General features: G+C 44.7%; 1 protein-coding gene across 2 annotated transcripts in view; it reads right to left on the reverse strand.

Moving 5' to 3' along the window:
• Window positions 1–10,102: 10,102 nt before the first annotated feature.
• Window positions 10,103–19,919, reverse strand: part of Tex26 (testis expressed 26) — a 35,518-nt gene continuing 25,701 nt past the window's right edge. For both annotated transcript variants that reach the window (XM_052168699.1, XM_052168698.1), the window contains exons 6-7: window positions 19,684–19,845; window positions 10,103–10,940 (exon numbers count right to left, since the gene is read on the reverse strand). In XM_052168699.1, the coding sequence (XP_052024659.1) occupies window positions 10,846–10,940; window positions 19,684–19,845 (257 nt within the window). In that variant the 3' untranslated portion in view covers window positions 10,103–10,845. The remainder of the gene's footprint in view (window positions 10,941–19,683; window positions 19,846–19,919) is intronic.

The following is a 19,919-nucleotide window of genomic DNA, read 5'->3' on the forward strand; positions in this document are numbered from 1 at the left end:
GGGGTGGGGGTGGGGGTGGGGAAGGACTCAGTTCTGTTTAAGGGCTGGCCACTGGGAAGTTTGACCAGGATCCAATGAGGATATGGTCAATACGAATGTAACTTTTTTTCTGTTATTTTTTGGGGGTGGGTGGGTAGAGGGGCACAAGGGTGGGAGGGTGGGCCTGGGAGGAATGGGAAATGAGTGTGATCTGGGTTTATTGTATGAAATTCCAAAATAATTAATAAAAACATTATGTTGGAGGGGGAATTGAAATTTATTATATAAATGTAAATAATAAATATACTTATATATTATGATTCGTCTATCTGGAGTTTGCTTTTTTGAAAAGTAGTGTATATGCACATCTTTTCTCTGTAAAAGTTAGCTTTGGGGTTGTTTACTCAATAAGCCAGGTTCTATGGAGTTTTTTAATTGGTACCTTTATTATATATCAAGTTCTCATATATATACAATTTATAATATATGTATGTGCACACACACACACACACACACACACCACACAATATCTTTTTCTAGAGGCTGTTTTTGTTCCATTAACCCGTTTATCTCCCCTAGCACCTATAACACAGTTTTCAGTGACTTCTGATATATTTTAGTATTTGTGAGGATGATACTGTCTTATGCATTCACCCTTCCATCACAAACCCTCTGATCTTTCCAGATATGCATTCTTTCCAAACCAGTTCTAAATTTTCTTCTGCTTAAGACCACTGTGGCCTCGAACTTCTTCAAGGCCAGCTTTGTGAATCTGAGCAAATTTCAGGAAGCTTCCTCATATGGGTCCCATACATTTCCAGAGAAATGTTATTTATTTTATGGGCTTGTACATTTATGTGCCGAAACAGGTTCATCTACAGTTTAGACTCATGAATCTAGAGAAATCACAGAGGGATAACCATTCCAGTTCCAAGGCTTGTTGAAAATATAAAGACAAAAGACTCACTGTCCTCTATCATCCCATCTCAGTTCCTGCTTGGGCATCTAGAAAGCTGGGAATCATGTGACTTCCACATTTGCAGGAACAACAGAAAACAGGGACAAGTGTCACGAAGACAGCTGCCATTTTGAGTCACCCAGCAAGCCTGATTTGGGGCCAGCAGAGCTGAGGAGACACAGCAGGTGTCTGTGGGGAGAAGGAAGACACTTGTTTGATGACCCAGGAGAGAAGCTGTAGACGGTAGAAAAATCCCAGGAAAAGATCGGCCATGGGCTCTGCCCCAACGGAAGCCATTTTTTCCATCTTGGAAGATGAAGATCAACCACAAGATCGAGCACCAGCTGAGCAGCAGAAGAGATTTTGATAATATTTGACCAACTTGAAAAATCAGCTTCTTAACCCTTGAGAGTCCCGGCGGCGGCGGCGGCGGCGGCGGCGGGGGTGGGGGGGGTGGGGATGGGGGGGCAGGGGGTGGGGGGGATGGGGGGGGAGATACAAATGTAAATGAGGTAGGACAGACTAGCCCCCAAAAAAGTAAATACTCATGTCTTTTCTGGAAGTTATAGAGAGTTGGGGGAGTCTAGGCACTGCTTCCCCTTTAAGGTCTGTTTATGGTTTTTGCCAATTGTCACCAGGGCAATCGTCCAGTGTCACAGCACAGAAGGTATCAGTCAGCACACAGGCTTCTTCGGATTATTATAAGGTTAGTGCTTATCTGCGGCTACTTTAGATCCAACTGGTTTTCCTTGGTCCCTCCAGAGCAGATTTCAGGCCTCCAGGTAGCTTGTTCTCATAGCTGCATAATAATATGGTAACCATTCGGTTAACTCACCCAAGCAGACTTGGGAAATACACACAGAGGGTAGAAACGGGGGGAGCACCGTGGGGCCATTGGTGTTGGTGACATCTACACCACTCACAGACATTTCTTTGCGACCCCAAGAGTATATAAATGGGATTGGTGACTTTGGTGGCGGGTGACCTTTAATGGCGCAGGCTTTGGGGACAGTAACTACTGCATGAAGTCCTACGTAAGCTTGTCTCGGCTCAGCCTATAGAGGCAGGAGCAGGAAGTAGAAGCTTTTTGCATCCAGGAAGCACAGGAGGTTCAGGAGGAGGGATGCTACACTCCCAAGGACTTTTCATCTAGGACCCTCCTCCTAAAGATTCATCAGCCTCCAGAGCATGTAGCTGTGAACCTGTGGGGGGCATTTCAGACGCATGTAGAAACACCTCGGGGGCTGGAGTGATAGCTCAGTGGTTAAGAGCACTGACTGCTCTTCCAGAGGTCCTGAGTTCAATTCCCAGCACTCAACCAAGGAAAACCCTCTAAGAGCTCATTTCCAAAGCATATAAAGAACTCAAGAAACTAGATATCCAATGCCCCTGTTTGACCAAGAATGGCCCACATAGACTCATGCTTCTGAATGCCTGGTCCATATGGAGTGGCACTATTAGGAGGTGTGGCCTTGTTGGAGGAAGTGTGTCACTGTGGGGGTGGGCTTTGAGATCTCCTGTGCTCAAGCTCTGCCTAGTGTGGAATCCCTTTCTGCTGCCTTCGAATCAAGATGTAGATCAGCTCCTTCTCCAGCACCAAGTCTGCTCGCAGGCCGCCATGCTTCCTGCCATGATGATAATGGACTGAACCTCTGAAACTGTAAGCCAGCCACATTTACAGATTTTCCTTTATAAGAGTTGCCTTGGTCGTGGTGTCTCTTTACAGCAATAGAAATCCTAAGACATCGAGAAAACAAATAACCCAATTTTTAAAATGTGGTACAGATCTAAACAGAATTCCCAAAAGAGGAAATTCAAATGGCTGAGAAGCACTTCGATGTTCAACATCTTTAGCGATCAGGGAAATGCAAATCAAAGCTACTTTGAGATTCCATCCTATACCTGTCAGAATGACCAGGATCAACCAAACAAGTGACAGTTCTTGCTGTTGAGGACGTGGAGTAAGAGGACTGCTCGTCCATTGCTGGTGGGAGTGTACACTTGTACAATCACTGTGGAAATCAATATGGCACTTCCTCGAAGAAGATGCGAATAGATCTACCTCAAGACCCAGCTGTACCACTCTTGGGCATCTACCTAAAAGATGCTTCATCCTACCACAGGACACTTGCTCAACCATGCTCCCCGCCCCTCTCTTCATAATAACTGGAAATTTTGGAAACAACCTAGATTCCCCTCAACAGAAGAATGGATAAAGAAAAAATGTGGTACATTTATACAATGGAATATTACTCAGCTGTTAAAAAGATGACACCATGAAATTTTCAAGCAAATGGACAGAACTAGAAAAGACATCATCCTGAGTGAGGTATCCCAGACCCAGAAAGATAAATATGCTATGTATTCACTTATTTGTGGATATTAGCTGTGAAGGCAATGATAATTAACCACAGAAGGTATATGTAGAGTAAGGGGCTAGAAGGGACAACAGATAGGTCTCATTAGGAAATGGAAGTAGAATTGATATTTATGGATGGATCGGGTTGGATAATGAGAGGATCAAACAAGTGGGGATGGGGAGAGGGCAGGGTAGTGGGAGAGAATATGGGAGAGATGTTTAAGATTAAAGGGCATTGAGAGGTAGTATAAAAAACCTGCAAGTAGAAACCTCCTAAAGTGCATGCATATATGGAGGTGATCTAAATGAAATTTCCAAATAATGGGGGAGATAGGGTTCTCACTGGCTGTCTCTTGTCACTAACCAGTACATTTAATTGAGTGTTCCAAAATGGAGCCATGAGAAACAGCCCAGGCTGTTGCCAAACCCACAGGCTGCTCTCCTATGACAAACTTAAAGCAAGGCCTCATTTCTGTAGACAATACTGACCCAACTCACTGAACATGGAGATGTTGAGCAGGTGTCTACATAGAGCCCTCACCCCTATGTTGCAGTGTCCTTGTTACAAGCAAGTACTCTGCATGCTACTGGAAGAGAAATATAGATAAGTCAGTCACGAACCCCTAATCTATAACATCTGCTAGGCCAATGGTGGCTCACAGCTTGAGGGAACAACCAGTAACTGATCTGACTTAAGGCCCAATCCATGAAATGGATTCCACACTCAACACTGCCTGGGTGACCTAAGACTAGATATCCTAGGACCTAAGACAAGACAATACAGGTAAAGGAGGAGGAGGAGGAGAAGAAGGAAGAGAAGAAAAGGCAGGTGGAAGAGGAGGAAAAGGAGAGAAAGAAAGAGTCTTAGTCAGGGTTTCTATTCCTGCACAAACATCATGACCAAGAAGCAAGTTGGGGAGGAAAGGGTTAATTCTGCTTACACGTCCACATTGCTGTTCATCATCAAAGGAAGTCAGGACTGGAACTCAAGCAGGTCAGGAAGCGGGAGCTGATGCAGAGTCCATGGAGGGATGTTCCTTACTGGCTTGCTTCCCCTGGCTTGCTCAGCTTGCTCTCTTATAGAACCCAAGACTGCCAGCCCAGGGATGACCCCACCCACAAGGGGCCCTTGAACCTTGATCACTAATTGAGAAAATGCCCCACAGCTGGATCTCATGGAGGCACTTCCCCAACTGAAGCTCCTTTCTCTGTGATAACTGCAGCCTGTGTCAAGTTGACACACAGTATCAGTCAGTACAGAGCTAAAAGTTGGGTGGGTAGAGAGGAGAAGATCTGAATACTGACCGGGGAAGGGGAAGAATAGGACCAAATATATCTAAATGTAAAAATGGTTTTCAATCAAAAAAATGAAAAAGTTCAAGGAGGTTTATTTGTGATGGGTTAGAGGGAGGAAAAAGAAGTGTGAAATGATGTAATCTCAAAAAAAATCACAAATAATTAAAATATTAATTCATTCTGCATGGTTTATTTATTTATTTTTCTGAGTGGTATTTTACTTCCAGCACAAAGGGAAAATAATTGACAATATTTTTGCAGTGAGAATGCTCCATAATTTGTTTTGCTATATGAAAAATATAATTCAATTTTTCAAGGAGTAACACTTGGTACTTGGTTGCCTTTGTGTTTGCTTTATAGCTGCAGCCCCTGGGAACGTATTCTGCATAAAAAAGATCTAAAACCCTCCCTGGTTCTCACTTCTTATAGGGTTTGATTTTTTTTTTTTTTTAAAGAAGAAATAGAAAAGGCCTCTGAAAGCCAGTCACTACCTAAACAATATCTACTGCTAGGTGAGTGCACCCAGAGAATGCTCCCATCTGAAAGTGTGTGCTCCCCTTCCTTTGTCAAAATCTTTATCCTAGGTGCTGGTGTTAGGAGCCTTTGAGAGGTAATTACAAATGGCTTTGACTTTTTTTGGTTTTTTTTTTTTTTTTTTTTTTGATTTGGTTTTTTTCGAGACAGGGTTTCTCTGTATAGCCCTGGCTGTCCTGGAACTCACTCTGTAGACCAGGCTGGCATTGAAATCAGAAATCCACCTGAGTGCTGGGATTACAGGCGTGCGCCATCACCTCCCGGCTATAACATCTTTATAAAACAGGCCCAAAGACCCAGGCAACCCTTCATCCATATAAGATGTCAGGGCACGAGACAGCAGTCAAGCCCTCACCCAACACCAACTGGCTGGCGCCTCACCTTGGTATATCCCTCGGGCATTTACAAGGCCTGTGTATAGGGAGGGAGTTGGTTATAGCAGTCGGAATAGCTCAAGACAAACAAGAGCCCCAATCCACTCCGCTCCATTTCTGATGGCAGCCCCTCCTAACACACCCATTGCTAGGCCGGTAGCCGATCCTTCACTAGAAAGTTAGCTGCATATACATTTCAGCCCCAAGTTCTCTTCCGGCACTGACGACCGTGAAGACAGGCGAGGGCTTCTGGTGCTGGCCCAAGGCCCCAGGAGCCAGGCTCTGGCTGCCATTTGTTGAGCCAGAGAAGCAGGGGAAACAGGGACAGTGTGGGTGTCACAGCACTGGAACAGACGGGCTGCACATGTTTAGTCCAACTGGGCATCAAAATGCCACCTACCACCCTTTCCGGGAAAGAGAGAAACTAAACTCATTTTACTCAAAGAATTCCATCAGCAGGCACTTGGCCAACCAGCCTGGCTTCCCGCGTCACCTTGCGGTCAGGGATGAGAAATGGCGGTCACTGGAGAAGTAGTTCATCAAATTAGTGATCAGCAGAGTTCAAGAGGGAGGAGAGTGGCTGGGGGTGGTAACTGCTTGGTGTCCCTTCACTACTTCAACTCCACAGACACCAGGAAAAGCTGCCCTTTCTCCCCGATCCCTCCAGACTTCTGGAAAGCACAGTTTGGGAACCCTGCCTTTAACTGTGCTTTGGCTAACTGTAATTAGGCTAACTGCCTTAGCCTAATGTGTGATGGACAGAATAAAGCCTCCCTGACTTTCCCCCTTACTCTGGACTTGGAATTTTTCTTGTTTGCTGAGCCAAAAGGAAGGCACGGATTCTTCCAGGAATAGAGAAATGACTTCCTGGATCCCTAAGATAAAGTGTCCCAGCGATGATTGACACATCAAGCCCCTCCCAGGCTGGGGGCGGTGAATACCATCAGCTCTTGGGTGTCTGTGAAAGGAGACAGGCAGCCGTGGCCTGCAAACCAGAATGAAGGGGGTGGGGCTGAGGTTGGGAAAAGGAGTTTTGGCCGAGCAAAGCCCTTGTCCTGTGTCTGTGTTTTTCCTGAAAGGGATGACAAGGACACCGAGTTCCGCTTTCCACCGAGGCTTCACAAAGCCAAAAGGCCATTGAAACGACACGGAAGCCCTTTCCCAAGAGGCACGGAATTGCTGGGGTGAGAGTATGAGGAGCTTCCTCTGGTTCCGTTCTAGGAAGGCTCCAAGTGGCACCCGCTCCTTTACTGAGGACTCAACAGTGGGTTCCGGACACTTGTTCTGAACGTTTAGAAGAAGGACTTGGTCTGCATATATCTCATTTTGTGGGGTCGGGGGTGAAGGGTAAGAAAACCATGTGTTTGAGGGCGCTGTTCTCATTGTGCAGCTTTCTGCCTATGTGAAGAAAACAAGCTGTGGATGTGACTGGAAACAGCGTGGAAACCTAAAGCAACCCACGGAAGCAGACAGACATGGCGCAGATACTCAAATTTGACTTTTAATGCTTTAGGATTTTTTTCTTTATCTGCCTGTTTTGCTTGCATGTGTATCTGTGCACCACATGTGTGTAGTGCCTAAGAAGGCCAGAAGAGGGAGCTGGATCGCTGGAACTGGAATTACAGATGCCTCTTCAAAGGTCAACTGTGCTAGCAAGTGCTGTAGCATCTCTTAAGCCCCAGATGTTAAATTTCTAATTAACTGATTAAAATGCTAAAGTCTCCAATGGAAACATGGACAGCACGTAATGTCAAATGTATTTCAGTAGAGCTGGAATCCACAGAAAGACAGACACGAAAATGCTCATCATGAAAACATAGCAACAGAAATGAGCAACCCTTTTGGAGGCTGAAGAGCAGATTTGATTCAGACAAGAAAAGAACTAGTGACTGTGGTAGACAGTCAATGGATGCCACTTTCAATAGATGCTTCAATAAAAGTCAGCCTAACCCAAGTATAAAAGGCAAAACCAATCAGGGGAGAAGAAGAAACACTGTAGAAATGTGTAACAGTATCAAATGGTAATAACTGGAACAGAGTGGAAGACATATCTATAGACACAATGACTGAGAACTTTCCAAAGCTGATAACAGATGTCAATCATCATTTTAGGATGCTCAGAGAACAATAAGCAGAATACTTACCAAAGCTGGCCATAGAGGGAAAAATAAGCCATTTTATAGCACATTCAAAATATTGAAAACAAAAGATGGACACTTACAAGGGCAACAAAAGAAAACAGAGACATTTTTGGAACTGACACCAGCAGCTGGCGGCTAAGAGATCCAAAGCCTGTTGGGGAAGAATTCTGTGGCTGAAGAACCACCTTTCGAGAACGAAGGACAAAGGGCATTCTTAGGCAAACACAAAGTGAGAGAGAAACATTGGAAGCCTTAGGTGCTCTGATGGTGACCTCAACCACTAATCTTAAACTCAGCCATTTCTTGACGAGGTTAATATCACACAGGAAGGGGTTAGCAGGGACAAAAGCTGCAAAATGGTAGAAACAAATTCTTCAGAGAGAGAGGAACATGACACCAAACAAATGCAGATATACAGAAAGGAGAAGGGCTAGACAGATGATAAATGTAAGGGCTGCAAGCCAGTAAGAAACATCTCTCCATGGCCTCTGCATCAGCTCCTGCTTCCTGACCTGCTTGAGTTTTAGTCCTGAGCTCTTTTGGTGATGAACAGCAATGTGGAAGTGTAAGCTGAATAAACCCTTTCCTCCCCAACTTGCTTCTTGGTCATGATGTTTGTGCAGGAATACAAACCCTGGTTAAGACATCTCTAATAAAGCAAACTCTAAATTATCTAAGCATCTAAACTGAACTGAGCTCACGCTGTGTGCACAGGGAACAGAATTAGAAGCAAAACACAAAATGAGAAAATGTTTTTTTTTCCCCTCAGTAGGCAAAGGACTGAATAAACAACGGCACTGAGAATATAGGGATTGTGCCATTTATATACACATTTGGGTGGAGGGAATATAGAAATTGTGTCATTTACATTCACATTTGGGTGGAGGAACTTAAATTTAGTAATAACAGTGTGTGATAAAGAGCAAAAATGAAAATTGCAGGCTTAAAAGTTAGAGGAAATTGGGAAAATGGAAGAGAAGGGTGGCAAACAGCAGTCATGGTTTAGAAAACCCCAAACCAGGTGGCTTGCCGTCACTGTGGGGTTGAGTAAACTCCAGCATTAAAACACACATTCTGCCCTGTTATACAAGGTAAAAAAAAACCAAACAAACAAACAACCCCCCCCCAAAAAACAAAAACAAAAACAAACAAACAAACAAAAAAAAACAGGCAGGAAGCGAGGTTGCTCAGTGGTTAGAGCACCTGCTGCTCTTGCAGAGGACCTGGATTCAGTTCCCAGCACCCACATGGTGGCTCACAACCATCTGTAACTCCAGTCTCCGAAGATCTGTTGCCCTCTTCTGACCTCCCAGGCTATCAAGCTCCAGCATGGTCGCATATATGTTTAGACAGAACACCCACACACATGAAACTCAAAAAGGGAAGAAAACAGACTTGAAATTGAGGCAGGGAGGGGTGTGTAGCAGGGGGACACACTGGGTAGAAGCAAAGACAAAAAGAAGAAACAGATTAGTGTGATGTTAATTGTGACTCAAATGTAATTTTTTTTTTTCGAGACAGGGTTTCTCTGTGTAGCCCTGGCTGTCCTGGAACTCACTCTGTAGACCAGGCTGGCCTCGAACTCAGAAATCTGCCTGCCTCTGCCTCCCAAGTGCTGGGATTACAGGCGTGTGCCACCATGCCCGCGATTCAAATGTAATTTAACCTGAGTAATAACCAAGTTTTAAAAAGGTGTGACGTGAAATTTAGTCAGCAAAGAGCCTTTACATAATCCAGTGGTCAAAAATAAAGCAGAGTGGGCTGGAGAGATGGCTCTGCAGTTAGAAGCACTGGCCGCTCTTTCAAGAGAACCCTGGTTCTGTTCCCAGCACTCACATGGTAGCTAACCATGGTCCGTAACTCTAGTTCCAGGGAATCAGACGCCCTTTTCTGGCCTTCCAGGGCACTGCTTGTATGTGGAGCATTATATAACCTCAGGCAAAACAACTATATATGTAAAATAACAAGTCATTTTTTTGTTTTGTTTTTTGTTTTGTTTTTCAAGACAGGGTTTCTCTGTATAGCCCGGGCTGTCCTGGAACTTACTCTGTAGACCAGGCTGGCCTCAAACTCAGAAAACCGCCTGCCTCTGCTTCCCAAGTGCTGGGATTACAGGCATGCGCCACCACGCCCGGCAACAAGTCATTTTTTAAAAATGAAAATAAATTCCAAAAATGCATGAGAAGTTAACAGGACTGTGTTTATCGTTTGTATTTTTAAAATATTTTTTCCTAAAACTCGATAGTTCAAGAATACAGTTAAGGCAACAATAAGAAGGATTTCGGAAGTACATAAATGACTTTTTCTCATATATTCTTGTAAAGTGTATTAATCATACACTGGATTAGCCACACACAGGGAAGCTTTGATGAATTCTCCAAAGTGAAGATTGTTTTTTCCAGCATTCAAAACAAAAATTAACAATGGAAATGTCTTTAAAAATCTTTTCATTTATTGGGAAGTTGAAATTTCTCTGAAGAGGAACTCAAGATTGAAACCAAACGCTAAAAAAAATAAATAAAAGGAAAAAAAGAAGACGTGACATCAAAACCTTTGAGACACAGCTAAAGGCATGTCAGGAGGAAAATTGGAACTTTAAATCCTTCTATTTTATCATCCTAAGTGAGGTAACCCAATCACAAAAGAATACACATGGAATGCAATCTCTGATAAGTGGATATTAATTAGCCCAGAAGCCATGAATACCCAAGGCACAAATCGCATAACAAATAACTCCCATGAAGAAGTATGGAGAGGGTCCTGATCCTGGAAAGGATTGATCTAGCATTGGAAGGGAATATAAGGACAGAGAAAAAGGAGGGAGGTGATTGGAGAAGGGATGGAGAGAAGGTTTATGGGACATATGGGGAGGGGGGATCCGGGAAAGGGGAAATCATTTGGAATGTAAACAAAGAATATAGAAAATAAAAATATTTAAAAAAAAAAAAAAAGAAATTTCTCTGAAGAGGAACTCAAGATTGAAACCAAAAGCTAAAAAAATAAATAAAAGGAAAAAAAGAAGACATGACATCAAAACCTTTGAGACACAGCTAACGACATGTCAGGAGGAAAATTGGAACTTTAAATCCTTCTATTTTAGCAAAACAACACACATGTCCATACTAGCACAATATATTTGGAGAAATTTCAGCTATTTTTTCGTGATTCTTAGAAAACAACCGGAGCTGCGCCTGTCCACGGGTCTCAGGGTCTCTTCCTGTGACTTTGTTTTCCTTTCTCATTTGGCTCCACCTTAATGTCACAGTGAGAATGGATAAAGCGCTCAAGAATTTGTCGGTCTGCAAATGAAGAAGAGTAGAGGTTTCCCATTTCATTATGAAACAGCTGAATCCTAGTAGGAAGCAAATATCTGACGGTCCAAACTCCCTCTGTAGAACAGGTTGGCCTTGAACTCACAGAGCTCCGCCTGCCTCTGCCCTCCAAGCCAAAGGCGAGCACCGCCACCTCCCAGAATGCCCCTCGCTTCTTTGTCTCTCACCTCTGAATGCAGATCACAGTACTTGCCTTGCATTGTGGGAAGGACTAAGCACACTGTGTGTGTGATGTCACACATATTAACATGTGACGTTAATTAAATGGCAACCGCCTTTATCAAATGCACAGTGATCTACGGGGACGAGGAAAACTGGGATCTGTCCTGAACACTTTGAAAACATCAGGGCTCTTTTCTTCCCACCCAGCATTGGTAGCTTTCGCTGTCTTGAGCAGTAACTGTGTACCTTTGGGAAGCTCTTCAGCGCGGCCTCTGCTCCTCATCTGTGAAGCAGAGTCCTGTGTGATTCCCAACAGCCATAACTGTCCAATCTTGATAGCATTCATATAGAGTGGGACTGTAAAACCCTGAATTCCCAGAACTGTCATCAGTCATTCACCCTCTTGCTCAATGTTACAGCGCCAGCAGAGGCCAGTAGATCAAGGCTGTGTGTGTGCGTGTGCGTGTGTGTGTGTGTGTGTGTGTGTGTGTGCGTGTGCGTGTGCGTGTGCGTGTGTGTCTATGTGTGTGTAGCAAGAAAAATTATTTCTAGCCAATAAAACTAGACCACCAAGGACCAATATACCATAAGCTTCTCCCACCTTAACTTTTATGCAAAGAAAGTACAATTTATTTAATGTACATAGATATGTACACTACATAGATATGTGTATATTTATATAATTATATATAATGTACATACTTATGTATATGTAACCTGAATGCCAGAGAAGGGCATCAGATCACATTACAGGTTTGAAGCCATCATGTGGGCGCTGGGAATTGAACTCAGGACCTTTGAAAGATCAACCAATGCTCTTAACTGCTGAGCCATCTCTCCGGCCCGGAATTCAAAATTTTTAATTGCCCTATCCAGTAAAACTTTGTTTGTGGAGAAGCCCTCTTGCTGCATTCCCATAATGTGATGGCTGGGGGCCGCTCTCTCCTCCCTTCCTTCCCTTCTTGCCCCTTTCCAGTCAGGAGTGGGCTGTGAGGCTGAGCCACAGTCCCAGAGGCAGCCAGGCTCCCCTCGTGTTAGGGTGGGCGGCCGAGGCCATCCTGGTCTTGCGAGTTCAGGTTGGGTCACAGCCTACACATTTTACAAAACGAATCGCCTTGCCAGGCTACTTTTGCTTGGTTCTCGTTTCTTCACGTGATGCCACAGCAAGTCTTCTTCAACAGTGTGTAAGTGGCAGTTCTGTGTTCTCTATCGTTACATCGATTTGAGCGATTCCTACTCTGCCCCGTACCTTCCTTGATCCCAGCCTTTCCCTTTAAAACTCAGATGTGCCTCCCACAGAACAAGATACACTGACCTTACATGTAATGTGTGTCAGTTCTTTGGTACACAGGTGAGTCACACCCACTTGGAGACAAGTTTATTCCCACCACCCAGAAGGTCCTTGTCAGTGCTTCCCAGACAACACAGTTGTCCCAAGGCAGCCTCCGGTCTGGTTTCTTTCACCAGGGATGAAATTTGCCTGCTGTGCATCTTCAAATTAATGGAGCCATCTTTACTGTTTGTTTGTTTGTTGTTGTTGTTGTTGTTTTGTACAGCATCTTTTGAGTTTGTATACCTTGCTTTATACATCAGGAATGAGCTCCTTTTTACTGCCAAGCTGTTAAAATATCACACTTCATCCATTTTCCCAGTGATAGAAATGGGGACCATTTCCAGTTCTAGGGCATTAAGAATGAAATTGTTTAAATATTTTTATCCAAGTCCTTTTGTGGCTGCACACCTTCTTTTCCCAAGGGCCAATATCCAGAAACAGAATTTCTAAGTCATGACATAGACATGTTTAACTTCGTAAGGAGCCATCTGAACTTTTCCCAGAGTGATTTCAGTACTTGATATCCCTGCATGTCGGAGTTCTGAACGGTCTGTGTCATCACCAACTGCGGTCACCTACCTGTTCCTCCTTCAGCCTGTAGTAGTTTTGAAGTTTATACTGAAGTATAGAAGCAATAAATGTCCTTCTCATAATGAAGACATGCAGAGGAGGTATTAATCAGGGTTCTCTAGAGTCACAGAATGTACGGGCAGTCTCCTTACAGTAAGGGAATTTGTCGATGACTTACAGGCTGTAGTCCAACTTCCCAACAATGGTCAGCAGCAGCTGTGGATAGAAGTCCAAGGATCTAGCTGTTGCTCAGTCCCACAAGGCAAGCAGGCAAAGAGAGTGAATCTTCCTTCTTCCAATGTCCTTACATAGGTCTCTGAGAAGGTGTGGCTCAGATTAAAGGTGTGTGCCTCCACGCCTGGATCTGGGACTTGAACTCAGAGATCTCCCTTCCTTAGTCTTCTGGGATTCGTAGCCACTATGCCTCAAGATCTCTATGCCAGGATGCAGGTCAGACACTTGTATCTCCCAGCCTCCAGATTAGGATCACAGGTGAGCCTTCCAATTCTGGATTGTCGTTCATTCCAGATGTAGTCAAGATGACAACCAGGAATAGCCACTACAGGGGGTAAATTAAGCTGAGTACCTATTAGCCAAAAGAGATGACCCAGTGTCCACTGATCAAAAGGCCACCAGCTGTTCTTCAGCTGCTGTTGGCTATGTTTGTGGTGCTTCGTCCTGATGGACAACTTGACTGGATTCAGCTATGCCTAGGACTCCTGGAGCATGTTGGTTGAAGGTGCTTCCAGAGATGATCAACTCATGGAAAGGTGAGTAAGAGTGTCACCTCAATGTGAGTGGCGCTTTCAAAGGATGACTTAGATAAAAGAAATCCAAAGAGAAAGCAGCCCACAGGTAAATACCTCAACCTGAGCTGATATTGGGGTGTCTGCCTCTGCTGAGGACGTACTGTGATGACTTCCTTTGCCTCCATGGATTCCAAGATTCTCAAGAGAATGTCTGGGCTTAAAGTGGTTCCTGATTGGGAGTGACGCACTTCCTGGCTTGGGCAGCCATCTTGTTCTCTATAGCTCCAGATGGCCATCACTGGACCTCGCAGCCCCTACCATATATAGCAATCCAATAAATCCCCTGTTGTACAAATATTCTGTTTCTGTTGTTCCGATTTGTGTCATCTGGACTTTTTGCTGTTCCCTCTGCTGAAGCAGCCCTGTCACTTCTTGATATGAGGACCGCATTGGCCAGAGAACCCATCTTTCATCTGCTTTGGATCTAGGACTCACAGCACCTCACAATGGCGCTTCTGAGAATCGAAGAATTCTTCAATGGTGGCGTGTGTCTTCTACACTGGACAGGGATTTCCTTGATAGGATGGATTTGTTTTTATTTATATTTGTATTAAGTTAGCATGATAGACATACAATCAATGAAGTTTGCCGAGTGGGTAAATACATGCATTCTTTTAAAAATACATTTATTTTATGTTTATGGGTGTTCTGCCTGCATGTATGTCTGACCACACGGACCACGTGCATACAGTACTTATAGAGGTCAGAGTAGGATGTCAGATCCCCTGGAACTGAAGTTATAGATGGTTTGGGGCTGCCAGGTAGATGCTGGGAATTTAACCCGGATCCTCTGGAAAATCAGCCAGGTATCTTTCCAGATGCACAGTGTTTTTCTGTGCATTCTGAATTACAGCCCTGGGAGAAATTCCTTGTGAATTTTATGTTGGAAAAATTCGGGAGTCAGAGCTTGAAAAGAAATGCAGAAAACCAGGCTCAAGATAATTCTATCGCTCAAATCGGAGGAGAGTGGGTAGAAGGCAGCTTACCAGCAGAAAAAGCATACGCAGGAGCCATCGGCTTCTGAATAAAACTCAGGGAGGACAAGAATTCTGAACATAGACTGTCCGCTAAGGACGCAGTCCCACGCTTCTTGAGATGGAAACAAGTTCAATGTGGGTTTAAGCGTCCCTATTCCAAAGGCTCAGAACTCAGCATGGTTCAGATATGTTCTCTTGGATTTGGGAATACGGGCGCAACACACGGCGAGGTCTCTGTGGAGATTGGCTCCACGTCTAACATCTTTCTCATCTTTCCTGTGCTTTAGCCGTGACTCGTGGTGGGAAGTAAGGGACGGGATTTTGCACTTGTGGTCCCGTGGGTGCTCGGAGGCTTTCAGAGTTCACAGTAGAGATGTTCGTACCAAACAGTGTCAATGGAGAGTTCATGGACACAGAGGTCTGCTCTCAGCGCCTCTCTTCAGGTCCCAGCTCTGTTTTACCCTCTTTCTTCCTCAGCCTGCCTGCTCTTCACCCTGACTGGGGTGTTACTTAGGTGGGAAGACTAATGTCTTTCTCCTCCCTTCTCCGCCCCTCCTCCCTGTCTCTCTTCTCTCATTCCACTCTTCCTCCTTCCCTTCCTTCCCTCCTTTTCCTCCCTCCCTCCCTCCCTTTCTTTTTTCTTTTCCTTCCTTCCTTCTCTCTCTTTCTCTCTCACCCCTTCCTTCCTTCCTTCCTTCCTTCCTTCCTTCCTTCCTTCCTTCCTTCCTTCCTTCCTTCCTTCCTTCCTTCCTTCCTTCCTTCCTTTCTTTCTTTCTTTCTTTCTTTCTTTCTTTCTTTCTTTCTTTCTTTCTTTCTTTCTGAGACAGGGTTTCTCTGTATAGCCCTGGCTGTCCAGGAACTCACTCTGTAGACCAGGCTGGCCTCAAACTCAGAAATCCACCTGCCTCTGCCTCCCAGAGTGCTGGGATTAAAGGCGTGCGCCACCACCACCGGGCTTCCTCCCTCCCTTTCTTTTTCCATCAAAACATCACAGCTCTGATCTATTTCACAAAAGCTTGCTTCTTATGCAATGTGAAGCCAGTAATAACCGAGTCTGAGGCATCTCGGGTCTCTTTGGTCTGAAAGCCAGCTGAACCCCAGCTGGGAAATTGCTTCTGGCATCCTCCACAGCTGACAGGCATTCCTATCATCCCTGACACTAGATGATGACAAGAGGTTGGCTACATAAAACCTTTAAGGGAACCTCCAACTTGCCAGTTGCCCCCCTCTCCAACAGCTGTACTCATGGACGAGGGCGTCAAAGCAGGGGGGACAGAGTGGCTTCTTTAGTAGCCCAGCAAAGCTCTGGGTCATGTGCCTTCTGGTGCCTGCCTTCCAGAGCATCCCTGGGGAACCAGGAAGAAACTGTTGGTTTGCTGGGGCATCAGGAAAAGGTGATCCTGACTGGCTAGACAAATCTTACTGACCAGAGAGTTCATCTTTCCAGGGGAGAACAGATGTCAAGTTAACAGCAGTTAGCAGAGGACTCCCTGGCTTTTGGTCTTGGGGATCAAGGCCAAGATTGCTCACATACAGAGTGTAGGAAACCAGACTGTGTCCGGTGTGATGGCTGCATCTGGTAGGACGAGTCTTTGGTTCCTGGGAAGATGTCAGAGCTTCTGCAGGAAGCAAATCTACTCCTTCTGTGGGGCCAAGGGACTCCTGAAGGTAAAATGAGCCCTTGCACATGCAGAGGGTGGATTTACACATTTTGCGCCAAAACTGGCGAGGAAAAGAGGCAGGCAGCCTGGCTTTGCTGGCGGGCCTCTGGCTTCTGCTGTGTCTTCAGGGACTTGCGAGCAGCAGGCTCCTGGCAGCCTCTCGGCTCTTCCTGAAGAGACGGGCTGGCCCTGAGGCATCTGTTGAAAGGAATGAGGATCCCAGGAGAAAACACACTTCTGCTTCCTTAGGAGGCAAAGCAGCTGCTTCGTTGACACCCAATATCCAGCCACCCGTTTCTCCTTCTTGGGATGTGTGTATGTGTGTGTATGTGTGCGTGTGTATTTGTGTGCATGTGTATGTGTGTGAGCATGTGTGTATGTGTGTGTGTTCATGTGTGCATGTGGGTTTGTGAGCATGTGTGTGTGAGAGTATAGTGTGTGTATATGTGTATATGTGTGTATAAGTGAGAGCATATGTGTGTGAGAGCATAGTGTGTGTATATGTGTATATGTGTGTATAAGTGAGAGCATATGTGTGTATGTGTGTATATGTGAGAGCATATGTGTGTGAGCATGTGTCTGTTCATGTGTGCATGTGGGTTTGTGAGCATGTGTGTGTGAGAGCATATGTGTGTATGTGTGTATATGTGTGTATATGTGAGAGCATATGTGTGTGTATGTGTGTGTATGTGTGTATATGTGAGAGCATTTGTGTGTATATGTATGTATATGTGTGTATATGAGAGAGCATTTGTGTGTATGTGTGTGTATGTGTGTATATGTGAGAGCATATGTGTGTGTGTATGTGTGTATATGTGAGAGCATATGTGTGTGTATGTGTGTATATGTGTGTGTATATGTGTTTGTATGTATATGTGAGAGCATTTGTGTATGTGTGTGTATGTATGTATATGTGAGAGCATTTGTGTTTGTATGTGTGTATATGTGAGAGCATTTGTGTGTATATGTATGTATATGTGTGTATATGTGAGAGCATTTGTGTGTATATGTATGTATATGTGTGTATATGTGAGAGCATTTGTGTGTGTATGTGTGTATATGTGAGAGCATATGTGTGTGTATGTGTGTATGTGTGTATATGTGAGAGCATATGCGTGTATATATGTGAGAGCATATGTGAGTGTATGTGTGTATATGTGAGAGCATATGTGTGTGTATGTGTGTATGTGTGTATATGTGAGAGCATATGTGTGTATATATGTGAGAGCTTATGTGTGTGTATGTGTGTATATGTGAGAGCATATGTGTGTATATGTGTGAGAGCATATGTGTGTGTATGTGTTTGTGTATATGTGAGAGTATATGTGTGTATGTGTGTGTATGTGTGTGTATGTGTGTGTATGTGTGTATATGTGAGAGCATTTGTGTGTGTATGTGTATATGTGAGAGCATATGTGTGTATGTGTATGTGTGTGTATATGTGTATGTATGTATATGTGAGAGCATTTGTGTGTGTATGTGTATACATGTGAGAGCATATGTGTGTGTATGTGTGTATATGTGAGAGCATATGTGTATGTATGTGTTTGTGTATATGTGAGAGCATATGTGTGTATGTGTGTGTATGTGTGTGTATGTGTGTGTATGTGTGTATATGTGAGAGCATTTGTGTGTGTATGTGTATATGTGAGAGCATATGTGTGTATGTGTATGTGTGTGTATATGTGTATGTATGTATATGTGAGAGCATTTGTGTGTGTATGTGTGTATATGTGAGAGCATATGTGTGTGTATGTGTGTATATGTGAGAGCATATGTGTGTGTATGTGTGTGTGTATATGTGAGAGCATATGTGTGTATGTGTGTGTATGTGTGTATATGTGAGAGCATTTGTGTGTGTATGTGTGTATGTGTAGGTGTTTTCCATCCTTAAAGGAGTATTGAGGTATAAAGCAATGGCTCAGTGAGTAAAACCACATACTTTGTTTGCAAACATAAGGACGTGAGTTTGAATCCCCATTGCCCATATAAAAAAAGCCAGGCATGGTCTCAAGTGCCTACGGTCCCAGCACTGGGAAGCGGGGATAAACGGCTCCCAAGGAGCTTGCCCATGAGTCAGCCTAGCCGAACATCGAGCTTCAGATTCAAGACTGAGGGCGAGCAAGAAGGAAAGTGAAAATTTAGACACCCAGTGATGATGGCCCCTTTGGCTTCCACGTGCGCGCACACAGTAGGGCTTCAGTCTTGTTTGGAGGAGATCTCTGTGGTGGGGTGGGGGTAGAATTCATTTTAGAGTCAGCTCTGTGGCAGGGGAGGCTGGGACAGATGAGGAGGCCTGATGGGACGCAGGGAAGGGTAAGGCGGAAGGAAGGGTGCAGTCAAAGAGCGTCTGAGCGGCTGCAGCGCAAGCCTGAACACACAAAAGGACGTTGCTGGCGCTCACACACAGCCTAGTGTGTGAAGCTGTGTCCAGGACCATCTTAGGGAACACGGAAACATTAGAACCTTGTCCTATGTTTCTCTTCCTTCTTGAAGTTAGAGTGTCCTGTAGTGGTCACAGCACATCTGTGCAGAGAAGTCCACCTGATGTGGACGCTGGCACTTACACTGGGTTGTGAACAAGCGCGCGTGCGTGCACACACACACACACACACACACACACACACTGCTGACAGGTAGCTCTGGGGAAGACTGCTTTCTCTCCCCAGACTTGTTTGTTCTCGTTGATTTTTCTCAGGTGTTGGGACATCCCAGCGCTGTTTCCGATCAGCCCGTCACACTCCACCCTGTGTGTGAGTGGGTGTGAACGACAGGGATTCTCGTGTGTGAACAGCCTGACACTAAAAAAAAAAAAAAAACCTACAGCCAGACAGGAAATAAAGAGTAAACAAAACTCCTCGACGGCACAAAAGGCAACTTTTGTCATCCCAACATACCCAGTTCAACACGGCGACCAGGCGAGACCTGACACCTAACACTTAGAGCTACGTGAACAAGCAGAAATGGAGTCTCTGGTGTGCCTTTTAAGAAAGTAAGTTTTCAACACATTGAGATCTGCCTGGCACTATGGGATTTTTGTTTTCAAAGTAGTCTTTGTCTTTTGGGGTTTTGGTTGTTGTTTTGTTTTTCTATTTGATTCCAGCTGTTACCAACAGCTTCTTAGCAATAGGAACAGCTATTAAGAAAGGCATTCACTATCCCGATGAACGTATGAGGTGGATACTTGAGCCCTCTTACCTTTGTAGGAAACACTCTGCAGGTACTCTCGGATTTGGGAGGGCGTGAATGAGTCTAAGATGGTCAGGACGTCAAGGCAGGCTTTCCCGTAGTCACTCTCGTACGTGGTCTGCTTCTTTGTGCGTTCCTGGTTCTCCAAGAAGCTTCGCAGCACAGACGGCACTGCCGGGACACAGGAAGGGCAGCACAGTAAGCCGAGACCGGCTGTCTGTCGCAGTTCAAGCACACCCCCCAGC

The sequence above is a fragment of the Apodemus sylvaticus genome, chromosome 22, assembly GCF_947179515.1.
Source record: "Apodemus sylvaticus chromosome 22, mApoSyl1.1, whole genome shotgun sequence".
In the NCBI taxonomy this organism is placed as follows: domain Eukaryota; kingdom Metazoa; phylum Chordata; class Mammalia; order Rodentia; family Muridae; genus Apodemus; species Apodemus sylvaticus.